Here is a 13,844-nt window from a genome sequence, read left to right on the forward strand (position 1 = left end):
ATGGAGTGCTCTTATGGGGTCTCTCCCGATGGTGCGCAGGGAATCAGTCAGTGCTGGAGATCAAATGCAAGCTCAGTATTTACAACAAGCTGCCTCTAAATGATCTGGGGAGGATTTGAGATTTTGTACTTCCCTGTCCTAGCACCATGACAAAACCTGCTTCATGGATTTGTGAATCAGAATCCTGTTTCCCAGAAATGAAGCTCCATGAGAGAGGGGGCCTCCCTGTATCTAATTTATTCACTGACATTTCCCCCAGCCTAGAATAGCTATGCTGGGTGTCATAAATATGTGTAGAGTGAATTAGTGAGCACGCAGGCAAACGCTATCAGGGGTCAGAGTGGGCACCTTCTTCTTGCTGCAATAGATCTGCCATTTCTTCTCTGGGGGCAGGGCAAACACAGCCTCCCGGTTCTTGTCAGTGAGATCCAATTCATCCTGCAAAGACAAGATATATGACTTAAATTCAAAGCTAGTTGACATCAGACTATTTATTCTTTGAGGGAATTATAGTTTCTCCACATACACTTCCTCCCAAAGAGCATCTAAGTTCTGACAGGCAAGAGTTCTGTTGGAAATAGAGTCCTATTCCTCTACCTCCTTGCTCCTGCCCAAGTCCAGACACTTCTATTGCTTCTTTCCTGTCCTCACCTTGGTTTCTCAGACCCACCCATCTCCAGACTCCCATTCCCTGTTTATCTGAATTTTTGCTTGCACCTAAATCACCTTTCCCAGGGTTTCTTTTCCTTTTCCAAGGGTCTTTTCTAAGATTGCTAACTTCCTAAAGCTCTCTCTCTCTTTTTCTCTCCCTCTCCCTTCCTCTCTCTCTCATTCCCTATGTGGAATGGTCTTCTCAATCATTCCCAAGAACCCAGCTATCACCCCAGACTCTCTCAAACTCTCAGGCACAGCTGTTTTCTGAACTCCAGATTCTGGAATCAAATTGTCTTCTGTATTTTTAATCTCCCCACACATTTATGTGGTATATTATATGCTAAATACTATTCTAAGTGCTTAATGTTTATTCATTTAATTGAAACTTTAGACCACCCATTTTACACACAAGGAAGATTATATATGGAGAAAGTGAAATTAAGTCCATTTTCCATAGCACAGTGGGTAGGGCGTCTGCCTTGCACGCGGCCAACATGGCCGACCCGAGTTCGATTCCTCCACCCCTCTCGGAGAGCCCGGCAAGCTACCGAGAGTATTCGATATGCCAGACACAGTAACAACAAAGTCTCCAATGGAGACGTTACTGGGCCCGCTCGAGCAAATCGATGATCAACGGGAGGGCCTTTACTTTACTTAACTTTTTCCCAGTCCCCTAAACCCAAGTTACCTCTCACATATCCCATCCTGTCAGCACTCCACATCCACCTAGTAACTCATGTCAGGAACCCTGGTATTTCTTGATTCCTACCCACCCATGAATCCACTAAGTCTTAAATATTTTCCTTTTAAATAGCTCTTGAATCTGTCCACTCTCCATCCTCATTGCTTGCACTTTCTTCTAAGCCAGTTTTCTCAGATGTCATGGAGGAAGGAGAGCATAGGTGAAAATCACATGACGATAGTCCTTCTGCAGACAAGACTTGTGTAATTCATTCTTGCATTGGCCAAAGTAATCAGTGGCAATCCTGATCTGCTAGAAATGCTTGATAAATACTCACTGAATAAAAGGACCCAAGAAAGGAACACCACTGGACACGTCCGTCCTTCTTTCAAAATTCCTGCAGTGTGCTCAAGGAAATATCCCTGATCTGGGATATTTTAAGCAATACATTTTTTATCTTCACCCCTAGTCCCTACCATAGAGCTTCTAAATCCCCCTGGAATTTCCTGGGTGATAGAAGTGATAGGAGGATAATTTGTTCTTAACCCAAAGTTCTTGTTCCGTGTTTCCAGTTCTTGGGCTGGTCACGTAATGAGATTTAAAGACGACCGTTGGACTAGAGCTGTTACTGATTGGATTCCACGGGATGTCAAGAGACCGTGTGGCCGCCCACCTACCAGATGGTCAGACTTCTTCGTCAAGATCATGAACGATCGGTTTGAGACCCTTCATGTTCCCAGAGCAAACAGATGCCACTGGACTACATTAGCACGCGACAGGGACAAATGGAGACGTTACTGGCGCCCGCTCGAGCAAATCGACGACTAACGGGAAGTTAAGTGATAAGTGATAAGTGATAACCCAGAGTTCTTAAACCCCTTGCGATTTCCTGGGTAGAGGAGTCTCTTTTATTTTAATGAACTAACTTATAATGGGATTCATCTCATTCTAAGATCAGGACTTGTCAACTTTGGAGAAAGAAAAGGAACAAGAGATTGAGTTCAAAATCTATCACTCCAGAGCGAGAAAGACAGCTCAAGCAGTACTACATACCTGAAGCTCTGAGTTTGATACTTAACACTGCACAGCTCTTTGAGTGCCATGAAATATAGCCCTGCTAGAGTACCCATCATAAACTCCACTAGCTGTAGACCTGGTAGCACTCAAGCACTTTCAAGGCTAAGCACTGAACAGTTAGGTCTGAACCCCATCAAACTCCTCACTCTTGAGTCACTGCCTGGCCAGGCATTGCTGCACTACAGTGTAGCCCTGGGCCCCTGGTTCTGGTGCTTATAAAAAACTGTCTTGTCTACCTCATTAAATCTCCACCAAAGCTCTTAAATTACAACCTTCAGTGTTGGTGAATACATTCAGGTGTTAGCAGGGTGGTGCACCCCAAAATCCACAGAGACAAAGACCCAAGACCCATCTGAAACCTTCTTTGATGCTAAAAAGCTTAGGAAAGAAAGCTTATTATAATCAGCTAGTAATAAATATCAGGAAATCATCTACAGAGTTCCATGAACCATTATACTCAATCATTATATTTTCTTGCAAATACTCAAGCCTGATGATGGGTGAATGAAGACTCCCAAGTTGATCAGAAGCAGGCAAAACCAGGAGACCCACCACTTATGAGGAATGTGTGAAGTGTGGGGTGGACTTTTGGCTCTGAGTCCTTAACCTATGCACTATCTTGGTAGTCAGTGTCAGAGTTGGTTTCATGTAGAATGCCCCACTAGGAATTGCCCAGTGTGAAAACACATAGCTGCTACAGGTGGGCTCACACTGATCTGGTTGCCACCATTATTTTAATGGTGACAAACACTTGTCCCCACTCTCACTCCATCCCGAGGAGAGATATAAATCAGAACAATAATGGGTTTTCTTTAACCTGATGCAATCAATTTATTGGACAGCTGTTTAATGAAAGCTACACTTTGAGAGGTTCTGTTATTTGAAGGTCAAGATATCTATCACCTTACTCTACCACATTCATTATCAATTCCAGTGTGAATCACCACTCCAAATCATACTGTCCAGTCATAAGAATAGGGGACCAAGAGCTATAGTCTGTGGATTTAGGCTTATTGCTCTGTTACAGGGTACGGGTATATATCGAGGGCATGGGTTCTACATTGCTGCTCTGGAACCTTCCTCGATGTGCAAGTCTCCTTCCCATTAGACATCCAAAGAGAGGAATTTTGCTCCTATTCTTGTTTCTCTCTCTTTATTGTGAGAGTAGGATGTTATACATGGAGAGATTCTCACAGAGAGGTCATGTGCTGATATGGACAGGTGTCATGGAGACTCAACAAAGCTGCTATGGTAGCAATCAACAGAAATACCTTTAGCCCCAGGTAGATATAGGATAGAGTCATCCCAGCCCCAATAGGGTCTACCGCCATGTTTCTAGGCAGTCATCCCCTGTTCCAAGTTTCCTGCTGGCTTTCCCTTCTTCCTGCATCTCAGATAAGGGGATCCAGGGAAATGCCAGGGTGCAGGAAAGAAAGACATCACTAAAACCTGTCATGGGACATTATGATCTTTGAGGTGCCTCGCTGCCTAATTTCACAACTCCCAGACTTGCTCTTTTCATGTTTCAAGATGGCCTTACTGCTACACCAGGAAGTTCACAATCCAATAGAGAAACCCATATTTCACCACATAATCATTGCCATTTTGTGTGAAAAAGTGAAATATGACCATATGTGAAGTTTGTTTTAAAAAAATTTGACCAGAATTACTGGGAAAAAAGAGTGCAATGCATACACTGTGATATACAGTAGGAGAGATTTCATCCTCTGGAGACACAGTTTATGGTGTGAGGTGCCTCAGTTCTTCTCATAAGGTTGAGGTATCCTGGGGTAGGGGTCTCCTTAACCTCTGGCAGATCTGTACACCTCCTCCCATGTTGCTCTGCCCCATCTTGCTCTGACTGCTCTGGCAACCTCCCATCCCCCATCCCTGCCCCCTCACTGACCACCAGCTCTGCAAAACAAACGTTGAGCTCCTCAGTGTTCGGGATGGGACTGGAGAACTCCATGTACTGCAAAGGGTTGTTGTCCCGAAGGTTGATCTCAGGAAGTTCGCTGCCTCCAAAGCAGCACAGGAAGCCCAGGCCATGGCGGCTCCTCTTGCGGGGGGCCATGATGAGCACTGCAGTCTGCGGGGGACAGTCAGCAGACAGATGGCCTAGGTCCTCATTGATCTGAGCAGGAGAGCAGAGAATACACTTGTTAGGTCTCAGACCTAGGTACAATGGAGCCCCCAGCCCAACAGTCAAGACCCTTCTTTACTTCCGCAGCTTCTCTATGCCTTTTAGTGCCTTGAGATAGTCACAGGTCCCTCAGTCATACCCTTCTAATTTCTCCTGCCACACATATCTTCAGACTCCCTCTGCACCCACAGACAGGAGGCTGTGGTCAAAGGATGTGATTTCCAGGAGAGCAAAGCAGCTGTTCATCTTACCACTCCATGTTTTTGCAGAAGGGACTCATATTCCTTGTCTTCTGGCAGATCTATTTTCAATTGTTTAATTCATTCTGGGTTTCAGGGTGCCTGATTTAAAAGTGTTGTACAACAGCAAGGGAAGTGTTAGAATCAGCTGGCAGGCAGACACCAAGCTAATTTTATGGGATGGTGTGTAGAATGGAGTCCTCCAGGGGAACACTGGATGGAGGGCTTCAACTCCCTGAAAGGCTTTCTGCTATTCTGTGAGCACAAGAATGTTTGTAGAAATAGGAAATAAGACCAGGATAAGAGCCCATATATCTGGGAGGAGGAAGGACCCAAGAGAGTCATTTGGGTGAGTACTGAGTCTGGAAATGGAATTGATCACTGGAATGGTGTTTAACCAAAAATGAAAGAAAGTGGTCAGCAAGCATGAATAGAGGACACCACGCTCTGGCCAGTCAGCAGAACTGAGGGGCACTAAACTGGTGGGTGTTCACATAAAGAGTTAAGCATTTCTCTTGCCTCTGGGAGTGTCTGCTTCAGTGGTACCAGACTTAGTGGTACCAGCAATAGTGTTCAAAGACACTTAGTTCTAGATAGATAAGTTCTAGATAGATAGATAACCATCCTTGACAACTGGTTCCTCTGAGGTGGAGAGAGGGACCTACTCAGTACATGGTACTTGGAGAGGTAGGCATTATCTGGGATGGAACCCAGTGTGTCACACACATATGTGGCATGGATTCCAGCCTTTTGTGCTATCTCTCCAGCCCAACAACTGATTCCAAAACATGCTTTTAGATAATCTGAGTAGGTTCAGTAGACAGACCACAGTTTATTCATATGGCTTCCAGACACAATCTCGTCAATTTGCATTTGTCTATCTTGATTACTAAGACATAAAGAGGACTTAGATCATTTTGTTATTGAAGAGTTTTCCTATCATTTTACACCATTATTGTTATTGACAGTTTAACCTTTCCAATGTGTCCAGCTGAGTGGCATTAAGTAGATTCATGTTGAAGCACAACCATCACTATCATCCATCTTCACAACATTTTTCATATTTCAAAACAGAAACTCTATGTTCATTAAACAATAACTTCCCATCTCTCCCACCCCTGCACCAGAGATCAAAATTCTGCTTTGTCTATAAGAATCTGACTGCTCTAACTACATACGAACAGAGTTACATAGCATTTGTCCTTTTATGCCTGGCTTATGTCACTTAACACACTGTCGTCAAGGTTCAAATAGGTTGCATTTGCCAGAAGTTCTTTTATTTTTAAGGCTGAATAACATTCTACTGTATATACAGACTACGTTTTGTTTATCTGTTCATCTGTCAACAAATTCTTAAATTGTTTCCTCTTTTTGACTATTGTGAATAGTGCTGTATAAACATGCATGCACATTTAAACTCTATTTACGTTCCTACTCTCAGTTCTTTGGGATAGACGACTAACAGGGATCAAGATATTTTTGAGTTTTCTTTATTAACAGTTCTCTGAGATTAATGATTCATTAATTGAATAATCAGCTTTTCTCCAGATTCTTTACCTGGAGAGTCCTGACCATCATTTTGTAATTGTTGACCTACAGGGGGATGTAGACAGACTCAGATAATGTAGCGATGTTCTCTGGTAATGTCAAATTGCTAGTCATCAGCACTTCCAAGGACTAATTCTTCAACCAGCTCCAAATTCGCAAAGCCTTGCTCTTAACAAGCCTTTATTTTCTCTAGAGATGCCATCATATTCCTTTCCTTAAAGTCTTGATAAACTAAAAAATATGTTAGGTCTAAAACATTCCCCCAAGTTCTCAAAACTTATCTACAGAGATAAGCCCAGGTAGATGAACCCCAGGTAACTTCTACAGAGCACCACTTGATTTCCTCGGCCCAAACAATCTAAGCTAATCATTTAGTCAAGAATGATCTGCCCTCTCATATAAGTTATGATGCACTGTAATTGTATTTCTAGAGCTCTTACCAGCTCAATTTTATCTCTTTATAAACTTTATGACTTAATACACCCAGGAGAGCATCAAATACTAAAATCTCCTCAAGGTCGTCTTCTCTATTCTGTGCTCACACATTAGCTCTCTGCAGCTATAATGAAGACTCTTTTAGGGTAGGAGCTGTATCTCCCACTTCTCTGGCAAATTTCATAACACACACACACACACACACACACACATTCTCTACAGCATTTCTGTATCCAACAAAATGACTTGAACTCAGTCAGTATGCAAGCATTCCTTTGCCAATTGGAAAAAGGAGAGAGAGCCTTATTAAAAAGTTAAGAAACATGGATTGCAATCTGACTCTTCGGGTGGATAAATAGTTAGGAACCTGTAGAGGGAACAAGGTGAATACCCTGAGGTGGAGGGAAAGGAAGCCCAATAGGCTATGCAGAGCTCTGACACAAGGGGCTCAAGAATTGAGTAGCCTTGGAGTTAAGGAAATAAAGCAAGGAAGGGAGACTTGGGACCGTCCAAGGTACTCATGGGACTTGAGGGCTGAAAGTAGGAAAGATGAAGTTCTGTAGTCTGACTGTAGACCCAGGAAATCACCAGGTCTGGAGGAAGGTGGGATGCACTCCCCAAGGGAACCCTTTCCCATGATCAAGTTTGGTGGGAGCATGACACGAGCACAGATTGTCTCCTTTTTTCTGTCATCTCTCCAAGTGCAGCTTCAAGTTGCCTTACTCAAGCAAGACACAGAGCAGGGAAGGGGTGGGCTGATACCATGATGAGCTTCTGGGAGGGAAGAGAGCACATGTACGAGGACCTGGGGTTTCTCTTCCTACCTTCACTCCTCACTTATCCCCGCCCCCCGCCATTGTCTTTTTTTGCTCTTTGACTCCCAAGCTGGGCTTTGCCAGGCATCATGAGGGTTGGGCAGCTGGACTGACATACAGCAGGCACACTCTGCTTATCTTACAGCAACTGCCAACAATTATGACTGCCCTGCAAGTCATTCCTGTCACTAAATATTTTTATACTTTCCCTGAGGTTGTTGCACAGCTCAGGAGGAGGGAAAGTCAGTCACAGATGCGCCGAAGAGGAAATGACATCTCCAAAGGAATGGGCCTGAACACCCCGGAGAAGCCCACATAGTTTCTCTCTCTTAAGGGGTGGCCTCTTGGACAGCACCAAGTTCTTATGCTCCTGGAGGCACCTTTTCCCCAGACTTCTCTCATGACTGTTGCTGTTTCTATTTCTTAGGGTCCTGTCTGAATATGAAGACTGAAATCAAGGTTCTCCACTGGAAGTCATGTTGGTTCACAGCTCAGAAGATTGAAGTTCACAGATGAAATATCTCGTCTGAGATCATGCACCACGGACAGAGTGAGACTGAGAGGCTCCCCACTTTCCCAGAGCATGACTACTCAACAATCCTTTCCCCCATTTCTACTCTACCCACAATAACCTCTCTTCTAGAGAGGCCTACATTTCTTTTAGAAGTAGCTCCAGTCTCAAAATTTCCACCCCAGAAAGGGATATGGAAACCCACCCCCCAAAACCTACCTTTATCAGAAGGGACTACTTCCTTCTCCCACCAACCCACTTTCACAACCACCTATGCTCTAGCACTTTGCTTGCTCAAGCAGAACTTTCCAAGTCTTATGTCTTGTGATTGATTCCTAATTTGCTGTCCCAGCGAGAGCCCCAGGGTCTTCTTGTGTGATAGCAAATGCTCAGCAACATCTTTCCTAGTGGAGTCCATGGAGCTGGTCCTGCTCAGTGCCTGCAACCATAATCTCTTCCCTAACAGGCACTGTGGGAGATCGCCCAGCAACTTAAGGAGACACTTAACTTTACCTCCAGCAACAGGGAAGTCTGGACCACAGGAATGGGTTCTTTCCTGGGTTCTGAGCTCTCTCTCTCTCTCTCTCTCTCTCTCTCTCTCTGGAAAAGGAAGCCTATTGCCAATACACTCTTCAAATCAGTATCTTCAGGGCAAACCAAAATTCCCAAAAGGAGAGAGAGAGAGAGAGAGAGAGAGAGAGAGAGAGAGAGAGAGAGAGAGAGAGAAGAGAGAGGTGAGTGGGTGTATGAGGGAAACTGGGGACATTGGTGGTGGGAAATGTACACTGGTGAAGGGACTGGTGTTGGAACATTGTCTGACTGAAATCCAATCATGAACGACCTTGTAACTATGTACCTCATAGTGATTCAATTAAAAAATAGATGACATCATTTTAAAGAAGATCCTTATAAATACCTATGGTTCATAGAGGTTAAATAACTTTTCTAAAGACACACAACTAGTTGTGGTCTAGCTAGGAATAAGACACACGATTCACTCTAAAACTATAGTCCACTAAGCCAAAAACACAGGTCCACACACATATAGCATTTCCCTAATCTGAGATGGGCTCAAGCTTCCTAGAGTGTTCTAGAGTTTCCTATTCAATCATCCCTGACTCATCATTTCTTTATTTTTAATTTTTTAATTTTTTAAAAATTTTTATTAGTGAAACACAATGAGGTACAGTTGTAGACAAATTTTTGTGCTTGGGTTTCAGTTATACAATGATCGAATACCCATCCCTCCACCAGTGCCCATTCTCCACCATCACTGATCCCAGTATCCCTCCCACCCCCCGTACCCCCATCCTACCCTACCTCTGTGGCAGGGCATTCCCTTTTGTTATCTCTCTCCTTTTGAGTGCCGTGGTTTGCAAAACAGACATTGAGTGGAAATCATGTTCGGTCTATAGTCTACTCTCATCACGCATCTCCCATTCTGGGAGGAACCTCCCAACACCCTTTATTTGGTGCTCCCTTCTCAATCTGAGCTGCCTTTTCCCCTAGCGTGTGCAGCTGGCCTCAAAGCCATGGAGTAATCCTCCTGGTACTTATCTTGGCTATTCTTGGGTGTTAGTCTCCTATTTTGTTACTTTATGTTCCCCAGATGAATGCAATCTTTCTATGTCTGTCCCTCTCTTTCTGACTCATTTCACTTAGCATGATACTTTCCATGTAGTACCACTTGTATATAAATGTCATGACTTCATCTTTTCTAACAGCTGCATAGTACTCCATTGTGTAGATGTACCAAAGTTTCTTTAACCAGTCATCTGTTCTTGGGCACTCGGGTTTTTTCCAGATTCTGGCTATTGTAAAGAGTGCTGCAATTAACAAACAAGTGCAGATGTCACTTTGACTATACTTTTTTGCCTCTCTGGGATATATTCCCAGGAGTGGTATTGCTGGGTCAACTGGGAGCTCAATTTCTAATTTTTTGAGAATCGACTGACTCATCATTTCTTCTAGATTTTCCTAGTCTGCCATCTCATTTCAGTGACCTTGAGAGGTGGGTATGACTATTGTTTCCCCTTTCAGAGAATTACACTGAGACTTCAGCACTTATTATAACTAGTTAATAACACTAAGAGACAGTCAGAATTGACATTTAAATATCCTTACTCCAATGTCAGTATTCTTGTCAAAGAACCAAAGCTATAACCCTTCCTTTTGCTCTGGGCACCAATATTGAGGCTTTGGATCATTCACATGCCTTCAGCTCTCCTCTGTCACTTCCTTTACCTCCGTCCCTGGGGGCAATTGGCAGAAAGACACAGATGTTCCTCAAAATGCTGACTTGGAGAAATGTATATGCTGACAACTTGCTCTTTTATTATATTTATTCATCCAGCTTCCCAACAGCAGCACCATTCTTCATACCCAAGATGACATTGAGACTCTTAACATCCTCTATGGTGCTGGATTTGGGGGACAGTGATATTGCATTTGATCACACAAGTTTCTAAGCAGCATATGTCCTATGTGTGGTGAGATTCTTTATTGCACACTGGCATGTGTGGTGAGAATACAGGAGTAAACAAGGCATGGTCCCTTGCCTTGAGGAGGTCCCCTTCTAATTTGGGATTCATGTGGTGATAATAAAGAAAAGTTAGAGCATAAGCTTTGACAGCACTGAGAATAGAGATCTTGTTCAGCCAGGATGGGGTGGGGTGTAATCAGGAAGGCATCCCAGAGAAAGAGACTGCTGAGTCTTAGATGAGACTAATACTGAAGGGCCAGGATACTGGTCCACAAATGGAAGCCTACCTCAAGAGTTGGAGGAGAGGGCAGTTGGGATAGAGAAGGGGCCACAATTACAACGATGGTTGCAAGAGATAACTCTGGATGGGAGAAGTGTGATGAAAGTGGGTAAGGGACCAAAGACTACCAGTCTCTCAGTATTTGTATTGTAAACCATAATGCCGCAAAAGGGGAGGGGGATGGAGAGAGAGAGAAAAGAGATTGAATGCCAGGTGCAAGAGGTGGGAAGAAGCATCCTGGCTAGGGGATCAGTGGCAAGGCCTAGTGGTAGGAAAATCCTGGCATGCCTGGGGCAGAGTCCTGCTCAGTAGCTTATTCATAAGCAAATACAATGGATATTCAAGAGCTTGGTTTGCCAGTGAGGCTCCTTTGCCCTACTCTCCTTGCCAGGTCCCTTGGGGCCGGGGCTGGGAATAGGAATGGGGCCCAGAGCTCCCTGAGCTGCTGCTTGGAACAGAAGGCATGTAAACAATTTCCTGCTCCACAGGCCAGAGCTTCCTCCCTCTATACTGACCCTTCTTCTGCCCCTGAGGGTCACCTAGGTTTGAACGTAGGCATGGTTTAAGCAAAGCCTGGGTCCCCGAGAGTCTGTTCTTTTCCAAGCCAGGTTGCCCTTCACTCTGTGCACTAATCTGCTACCCAACTCCCACTGCCTACTTGTGCCACATTTGTTCCTGCTCAGATCTCCGAAGAAAGTTCCCTCATACGTGTTGGGCAGCAAGAAGCTCAGCTTCCCTCGTGATCCTAGTTACAATTGCTTCCACTCTGATGCTGCTGGAATTACACACTCAACCCTGTGCTACAAACTAGGTTGGGTTCCATTCAACTACCATCAATTCTGTGTGGTTTGAGCTGTGACTTAATCTCCACAAAAGAAGTAATAATAATGGGCCCAAGAGATAGCTCAAAATGTAGAGCACATGCCTAGCACGTGTAAGCCACCATCTCCAGCCCCACAGTGCTCCCCAGGCACCATCAGGAGTGGTTCCTCTCCAAACAATGGAATAATAGCAATAGAGCACATTTCAAAGGGTGATGGTGAGGACGTAACTAGTTGATATTTACAAAGCACTTAGAACAGTGTCTGAACATAGCAAACACAATTCATGTATCTAATTTTTGTGAAGCAGCATATTCCAAGGTGCTCAGAGCACCAGGGGCATGCCTGGGGCAGAATCCTGCTCAGTAGCTTATTCATAAGCAAATACAATGGATATTCATGCCAGGGATCTAACCAGGGTGGGCAAGTGCCTCTACCTTTATACTATCTTTCTGGCCAAGCAAACACTATTTATTAATGAATATCCAAATAAGCTATTGTTCTAACTGTGGAGATACCTGAATGTTGACTGTGTAGTCATTCAATGCGAATAAATTTCACATATTATTATGGGAATTGGCAAATATTAGAGAGACCAAATCCTGTTTGTGTAAATAGAGATTTATTGGTGCACAGTCACACCGATTCATTTAAACACAAAATTTCTGACTTATTTCATGCAACAGAGATGCTAATACCCACAAGACCCCAAAATATTTACTCCTTGATCCTTTAAATAAAATATGCCTGTTACTCTGTCCTAGGTTCGATCACGTGCAACTGACAGTTTTCAATTATCTTGAATCTATAGCCATCAGCAGTTGCATATGCTTCTACTTAATATATCTCACTGACTTATGATGCATCCTTCTTGCTCATTGAAATAGAAATGCAGTGTTCTAAATCCAGTGACTCTAATCATAATATAGTTATAATCATATCACAAGCACCTACTATGTTCAAGATTTATCTGGAAATTTAACACATTCCTATAAGGAAAATGTGATCACAACCCCACTGCATACCCTCACCCTTTACACATGAAGAAATTGGAGACTGAGAAAGACACCAATTGCGAACATGGGACTGAGATCAGCCCTCCAGACTGACATCTGCTGCGGAATCCTGAGAGGCTTCTGGTAGTGAGGTCCACCTTCAATTAAGTAAGAAATGCAGTGCAAAAATTCCTCCCATCACACAAGCCACTTGGTTGTGAAGGTTTGTTTCTATGACTTCTCTGAGTCTCAGTGCTCAGAACAATCTGACCAGTAGTGGAGCCTCAGGTGGGGCTGCAAAGAGGTGGGGTGGGAATAGGGTAGGAGCGCTTTCGAAAGCAAGAACGCTTCTATTTCAGATTGTTTTGGCAGTCAGAGAAATGAACCTACCCCCTTACCCACTTCTAAAAAAGGCAAAGAAAACAAAGGTAAGCAGCCCAAGTCTAGAGTCCCCTTGGAGTGTGTGTGAGTTGGGGAGAGGCTAGGGGAAGGGCTGAGAGATGCAGTGAGGACTGAGGAGAGGAGTAGAGGAGGAAGAGGAGGAGAAAAATCCTCACTATCACCCAATCTTATTTGGAAAGTGATGACCAAATAAGACCTTTCCCTGACTTGGGTTATGAGCTTGGAGGTTGTGAATTTTCCAGTTGTTTTTTGAGGAATAATGAGAGCTCACTTTGTCTCTTTAGGGAGAAAAACAGCTAATAGTTCTCTATGGCCATGGACACGTGGACAAGCTTCCATGAAATTGTTTGTTCAAACATTATATGTCCATCCATCCATCTCTCTGTCCCTCCATCCACCATGATTGTCTGTGCAGAACAACTTTATGATAAGATACACTAAACATCAATTCTTAGTTTCACCAGTTCACAGTGAGCTAGAACCTTCACCAGAGGACACGAGAATGACTCTGGGCTCTGAGAAAAAAACAATGCTGCCACTTGACACCAGGGTGTCCATGCAGCACCACAAAGGTGTGCCCAGAGGAGGACTTAGCAAGAAAAGGAGCTCCTGGGGGGGGGCAGGACAATGGTTTATTTCATCACTGAAATAAAATTCAGAATGGAGGGCTCAAAGAGGCATAGAGGAAAAGAGATTGGGGGCAGGGAGAGAAAGGTCTGAATGCTGGAGTAAGGAAGGAAGACAGCTTTGAAGGATGGTA

At 43.9% G+C, this 13,844-nt stretch overlaps 1 protein-coding gene across 3 annotated transcripts in view; it reads right to left on the bottom strand.

The window, feature by feature from the left end:
• DAAM2 (dishevelled associated activator of morphogenesis 2) overlaps positions 1-13,844 on the bottom strand; it is a 108,689-nt gene that overhangs the window by 38,273 nt on the left and 56,572 nt on the right. For all 3 annotated transcript variants that reach the window (XM_056137309.1, XM_056137310.1, XM_056137308.1), the window contains exons 2-3: positions 4,320-4,547; positions 349-438 (exon numbers count right to left, since the gene is read on the bottom strand). In XM_056137309.1, coding sequence (XP_055993284.1) covers positions 349-438; positions 4,320-4,487 — 258 coding nt within the window. In that variant the 5' untranslated portion in view covers positions 4,488-4,547. The remainder of the gene's footprint in view (positions 1-348; positions 439-4,319; positions 4,548-13,844) is intronic.

Source organism: Sorex fumeus, unplaced genomic scaffold (assembly GCF_029834395.1).
Source record: "Sorex fumeus unplaced genomic scaffold, SorFum_2.1 ptg000123l, whole genome shotgun sequence".
In the NCBI taxonomy this organism is placed as follows: Eukaryota; Metazoa; Chordata; class Mammalia; order Eulipotyphla; family Soricidae; genus Sorex; species Sorex fumeus.